At 38.9% G+C, this 6,723-nt stretch overlaps 1 protein-coding gene across 1 annotated transcript in view; it reads left to right on the top strand.

Moving 5' to 3' along the window:
- The first annotated feature begins 2,146 nt into the window (after positions 1-2,146).
- dnaja2a (DnaJ heat shock protein family (Hsp40) member A2a) overlaps positions 2,147-6,723 on the top strand; it is a 9,761-nt gene continuing 5,184 nt past the window's right edge. Inside the window, exons 1-6 of the mRNA XM_005727523.2 lie at positions 2,147-2,359; positions 3,359-3,418; positions 4,726-4,955; positions 5,097-5,177; positions 5,301-5,434; positions 5,531-5,727. Coding sequence (XP_005727580.1) covers positions 2,282-2,359; positions 3,359-3,418; positions 4,726-4,955; positions 5,097-5,177; positions 5,301-5,434; positions 5,531-5,727 — 780 coding nt within the window. The 5' untranslated portion in view covers positions 2,147-2,281. The remainder of the gene's footprint in view (positions 2,360-3,358; positions 3,419-4,725; positions 4,956-5,096; positions 5,178-5,300; positions 5,435-5,530; positions 5,728-6,723) is intronic.

Raw genomic sequence — 6,723 nt, forward strand, 5'->3', positions numbered from 1 at the left:
TCTTTTGCAGGGATCTGCCAAAACCTCTGCTTTTAGGTGGTCACTATTGCTGATGAACATTTAACCAAGTGCATTTAATTAACAGCACATGGCTGTTACTTTTTTCCACAGTACTGCATAGAGTAGTAGAATTTCTATAACACAGCATAACATAGTGGGAAATTCCATTACAAATTGTGTTTCATGTGAAAACAAAATACTATCTGTTTGTATTTTTACAATAATAAGTGCCAAAGGTCACCATTAACATCACTGAGAAACGCATGCAATAATAAAAAAGCAGCGCCACCTGCAGACACACTGCATTCAGCATGCGTTTTTATTAGATTGATAAGATTCGAGCTAAAGACACAAATCTGGACATCAAGAAGTGTTTTATACGCATTTAAACTAAGACATATGACAGATTGCGGGTGAATTAAATGGCAAATAAAATCAGTTAGAAATCATTGTAACATAAATAAAGTACCAAAAAAAGAATTTAATGTGTCTAATTTAAATATCAAAAACATTTATTTTGTTTCTAGATCGGATCAATGTCCACTCGTATGATCTGGAAGAGAACCAATGAAATGAAATTGAAAAGCTGAGATGTCCTCTCTGGGATTGGAGTAATGCTCTGTGACTGTGGTAATAAACCTGTTTAGACAGTAATTGTTCTAGTTCCTTTTGCTACGTAGTACACACAGAAGAGTATACAACACGTGTATAAGTACATGCAATGAATGACGTAATAAGCATTTATAATTAACAGGGTGTGACTGATTGGATGAGTTTGTTGTCGAAGTATTATTGCACTGTTCATGGCCTCTCAGAAGAGGAGTGAGATGGGACGAGGAGATCTACTGACACCCAAGACAATTTGCACGGACAAGCTCTCATATCCCCCTCCGGTCCTAATGCTGGATGAGACATCTGAGGTTTGAATATGCCACAACAGTAATGGATCTTTGACATGAAAAATGAAGACAAGTTAGACGTGGAGAGATCTTAATTATTAAGACACTCGCTATTAGGTTGAATTCATTAACTGACTTCAAAATTGAATTTCTGTGCAGGCATAACAAACTCAATGCCACTCTAAATCGTGACCGACATCTTAAATTAGCATCGGGTTTAAAACGAATTAAAATAAATTGCAAATATCTGCAGTGCTAATGTGGTCAAGTACAAGATTATATTCCCATGTTGTGAGTGTGCGATAATCACATGGTTTGGATTGTACTAAGATGCAACCATTCAAAAACAATGTATTCCATAATAAATAAAAGGGCCCAATAATAAATCAACCATAATTTGTCTGCAAGGAGTGGAGGTAGTCAAGGTGGATGAGTTTAAATACCTGGGATCAACCATCCAAAGCAACAGAGAGCTGAAGAAGAGACTGCAGGCAGGGTGGAGTGGGTGGAGATGAGTATGAGGTGTGACAGAAGGATATTAGCAAGAGGGAAATGGAAGGTTTACAAAGTAAAACCTGCTATGATGGATTGCTTGGAGATGGTGTCACTGACAAAAAACAGGAGATCAAGCTGAAGTGGCAGAATTGAAAGATTCTCAGATTTTCATTGAGATTGACCAGACCTCAAGTTCAATGCTTTTGAGACAAATTAGAGAACCAAGGCTGAGATATTTTGGACATGTGCAGAGGAAGAATAGTGGATATACTGGACAAAGGATGTTATAGATGGAGCTGCCAGGCGGGAAGAAAACAGATAACGTTTATGGATATAGTGGAGGATGACATACGGAAGACTGATGTGACAGAGGAGGATGCTATGAAGAGGGTGACATGGGGGCAGATGATCTGCTGTGGTGATCCCTAAAGGGAGCGGCCAAAAGAAGAAGACTCAGTGAGCATAAAGAGAAACAGAAAGTTCGCTTTTCATTAACAGACTGTAAAAATAGGATGGCAGTTTGAGCTCATAAACTGAGTTTAAACTTTTATATGTGAAGGTGTAACTATAGGGCCAGTTATAAAATGGCAAGAAATTGTTCAAGCTTTGTCTAAATTAACTTTAATTAAATGATTAATATTTGCTAAAATAAATAAATGAATGAATGAATAAATAAGAGAAGAAGAAAAATGAAAAGGAAATCGAGTGTTTACTCTCGTGTGTAAGCTCATCAGTCATCAAGCACATCCACGCCAGGGGGCACCAGCGGACACGCGGCGGGTCTGACTTTCCGGAAATGGAGACACGAGGCGAGCCAAACATTTTCCACCGGCTCCTTCTCTCTTTGTCCATCCAGCTCCTGTCGAAGCAACATCAACAGCAACACCATGTCGAATGTTGTCGACACGAAATTGTACGACATCCTCGGAGTGTCTCCGTCTGCAACTGAAAATGAGCTGAAAAAGGTAAATACACGGGAGATAATCTGCGGGATTATATATTGCGTTTAAGCTTCAAAGTCTTAAAAGTGCCTCAATCAGGAAATGCGTTGCTATGCCAAGCTAACTAACATTAGCAGTGAATCAGGCTGACCGGCCTGGATATTCATGTGACAGTCGGGCTGTGTCGTTTATGAGTTCAATAAATGTTTTATTTTTCTTTCACAGTTTAGCTACGATCGACTAGAAAAACGTATGTTTTTCAATTTGTTAATGTGAAAAAGGTCAACCGAAACCAAGGCTAGCTCGTACGCATCAAACGATTGACCTCACGCTAGCTTTAGCTTAAGTGTTTGTCGCGAAACCAGCCAAACTAGTCCTTGATTTTGTGTTTGACAAACGGTGGAAATAGATTCCTAACACGTAGTGATCAAAATGAGCCGAAGAATCCAAGTTTGATATTTATTCAGCGGTTTTGTTTTTTTTTTAAATTTGGTTGGGGTTTTTTTCTCCCAACCGGCGTGTGATGTTTTTTTAACTGGCCATGCTAGACTAGACTAAATTGATGTTCACCGACCTCTTGTTTATTAGCACATTATCGGATAACTTTATTACGCTGTCATATTTTCATCTTAAACGTTATCGTTACCCCGTCCGTGCTTGGCGAGAAGATATGCTAATTAGCTTAGAAGCGTTAGCACTGAAATTGTCAGACATTTTGAGTTGCCTTTTTTCACTAAAGGGTAATTCCCGGGGATCGGTGCGTGGAAATGGTGAATAGCAGTTGTCGCTACTAAACCAGTTATGGATTACTGTTGGGAGAAAATGATTTTTTTAAAGCCGAGACAGAAAGAGCGTGGCCGGCCAGGTTTGTTCGGGGAGGGAGGCACGTGTGATTGCGTAAACCGTAGATAAGCTTCCTTCATGTGTGTTGGAGTCATGTCGACGCAAGTTTCCCGTAAACAACGCATGCCCAATGTAAAACTTGGTAGCTAATGAAGTTATCTGTTTTTTGTTATTGTCTAGGCATACCGGAAACTCGCAAAAGAATATCATCCCGACAAGAACCCTAATTCTGGAGATAAGGTAACTCCTCCGTGGCAGCCTCCACCTGGTTTACAGTGGAGCTGGTCATCATATGTCCAGATGAGTTATGCGATTATGTTTGTTTTAATTATGTCTGAAATTAAAAAACGTGATTGGGAAAACAATAAAAAGCTAAAAAAGTCTGTTTTCATTTTATGCACCAAATTCTAATGTATGTGTACTTAATTACTCTGTTTCGTTTATTGATTTGCAGATTTTCTTTCTTTTGTTTTTTGGATGTTTATTAAAATTAGTCCTTTGGATAAAGTGCAATGTGTTGCTATCAGTGTTATGTATAACTAAAGAAGAAAAATAGTTTAAAATGTTTAAGTAAAACATTTTAAACATAGAGAACATGTTCTCTCATAGAGATGTGCCTAGTATTTTGTGTATCTGAAGCTTTAATGTATCTTTCAGTCCTGTTATGACAGGAGTTACTTCCCGTTTTAGTTTTACTTTTGCTTTGTGGTGATTTCGCTTTAAGCCTTTACATTTCATTAAGGGTTTAAATTGTTATTGAACATTGAGCTGAAATTCCTGAAGTTGGAAGAGCCCTTTCCACAGCTGTGCTTAACATTCGCATTAGTTTCTAATGTAGATTTTGGAATGTTTATTGAAAGGTAGGTGGGGGGGGATTACAAGCCTCTCTTTCATCATCCCCAATATGGCAGTGAGAGATTTTCTCAGCAGGAAATTGTTGCCAACAGGAAGATGGCAACTTTAGAGTCTTAAGTCTGGAGGCAGTGTTCATAATAATGAAAGCATTTGAGTTTTGGAAATGGTGTGTCCTACCGAGAATATCCTTTACACTGGCTGTGAGATTAACTCGTAACTCATGCTGAACGTCACATTTTATCTTCAAAGCAAATGGAAGCTAGATGTTATTCTTTTTAACTATTAGTTTTCTTTCTAATTTTTTTTTAAATTGGAGACCTAAGAGTGTTGGTAAAGTTTGTATAGGTCAGTTGAAACTTTGAGTTACTGTTTTGACAGGTAATCAATTTGCTGTGAATTTGCTCTGAAGTCTTATGTTTTGGAGAGCTGAAATTGTACCCAAGACTTCTGTCCCCCTTGGGTGTTTTAGATGGAGCCAAAGGAAAATCCCAAGTGTTATTTATTTTTCACCAGTTTAGTTGATTGGTGTCTGCTTTCCATAAGCTTAAGACACATTTTTATTGGATCTAAGTGGGTCAGTTAATAGTTTTGTCAAATCCCAAAAGCCATTTTGAAACAGGCCGTTCCCTTCGTCCAGTTAATTTTATTTTATTTTTTGTCTTGTCTCCGTTTCTGGTCTTCTCAAAATGTAGTTCAAAGAAATCAGCTTTGCCTATGAGGTGCTAACTAACCCTGAAAAGAAAGAACTTTATGATCGCTATGGAGAACAAGGCTTGCGGGAAGGTGGCGGGGGTGGCCCAGGGATGGACGATATCTTCTCCCACATCTTTGGAGGTGGACTCTTTGGCTTCATGGGTGGACAGAGCAGTCGATCCAGGAATGGAGGTCGGAGGAGAGGAGAAGACATGGTCCATCCACTCAAGTAAGACCTAGCTTGGAAACTCAGATGTACTACATTAAATTGATTTAATGTTTTTGTGTTTGCAATTAATTAAAATTGCTCTTGATGTGCAGCACAACTATTTTATCTTGCATCAGTTGATATCATGTTTTTTTTCTTTAGGGTTTCACTGGAGGACCTTTACAATGGAAAAACAACTAAACTACAACTTAGCAAGAATGTACTCTGTAGCACTTGCAATGGGTGAGTAGTATAACCAACATCTTGCTGTTATTTCTGCTTGATAGTTTAGATATTAACAGTTTTAATCCTGGGATATTTGTTGGTTATTACAACAAATCCATCTGTGGCTTTGTGTGAATACAGGCAGGGAGGCAAGACGGGTGCTGTACAAAAGTGTACGGCGTGTAGGGGGCGTGGCATGCGCATCATGATCAGACAGCTGGCCCCGGGTATGGTCCAACAGATGCAGTCAGTGTGTACTGATTGTAATGGAGAGGGTAAGTGCCACAGTGATGTAAACCATGACTAAGCACTTGCGTGTTTTATTGATCTGCACAGATCTCTGATCCTGTGTTTTATTTAATCTGCCCCAGGTGAGGTGATCAGTGAGAAAGACCGCTGTAAAAAATGCGAGGGCAAGAAAGTCGTGAAGGAGGTGAAGATTCTGGAGGTGCATGTGGACAAAGGCATGAAGCATGGCCAGAAAATTACCTTTGGAGGAGAAGCTGACCAGGCACCTGGCGTTGAACCTGGGGATATAGTTCTTGTCCTGCAAGAAAAAGAGCACGAGGTACGTGGGGGGGAGTCTGATTCATGTTATCCTTTCCCTCGTAACCCATGCATACTCTGTAATAGGAGGTGATGGTTTTAACATTATTTTGAGCAGTCTATTCTCCTTTTGTGTTTTTTGTATGTCAGTTGCTAATTACTTCACTCCCATAAAAAGGTGAACTACTTCTAATCCAGCTCCTCACACCTGACCAAAACTTCCTGTTGCATTCTTTTGATGGCAAACTGTTGATTCTGTTTTCACTAATGGCCAAAATCTCATAGTCTCAGCTGGTTCGTAAAATGTATGTATAACACAGTACATGTGTGGGTGTGCAGAGGTGACGAATTTACGCACAACTTAAATAAGCATCAAAGAAGTGGAAATAAAATCTCAGAGACGTTGGAGTTAGTCATGCAGAATTTGTATATTTCAATTTTTTTAAAATAAGTTTTAATTACATTTTGATTTTTGTTTTGATTTCAGGGTGTTTTTTAAATAAATTTGGTTAGTTTTGGCGTGTTTATAAATGTTTCGTTTTAATCTTTACTTATTTTAACACAGAGGGTATTTATCTAGGAGCAGATTTTAACATTTTGGAATGAGTGTTATAGCAGCAGAGTGTCAGGCTGGTGTAGAGGTTAGTATTATCATTCCCTGGGGTGTTTCTGCATGGAGTTGGCATGTTCTGCCTGTGGGAACTCAAGCTTCCTCCCACAGTCCAGACAGACACGTAAGGTGAATAAGTCATTCTAACAGGTGAATTATGCTTCTGTGTTAGATCTGTGTCGTACCTTACGTCATAACCAGGACCCTATTATTATTATTATTATTTTTTTTTTTTCCTACAACATAACGTTGTAGGTAACGTTTCATGATTTCATTTTTAATTATGATGCTTGGGTTTTTACCCCCTCCCATCCCACCTGATGTGGTTTAACAATGCACTTTTTGCATACAACCTGGGTACATCTGTGAGCATTGTGGTAACTTGGAGCGTTGCATACAGTTTGGAAG

This window comes from Pundamilia nyererei, unplaced genomic scaffold (genome assembly GCF_000239375.1).
Source record: "Pundamilia nyererei isolate P.nyererei 1_Seehausen unplaced genomic scaffold, PunNye1.0 scaffold00025, whole genome shotgun sequence".
NCBI classification, from domain to species: Eukaryota; Metazoa; Chordata; class Actinopteri; order Cichliformes; family Cichlidae; genus Pundamilia; species Pundamilia nyererei.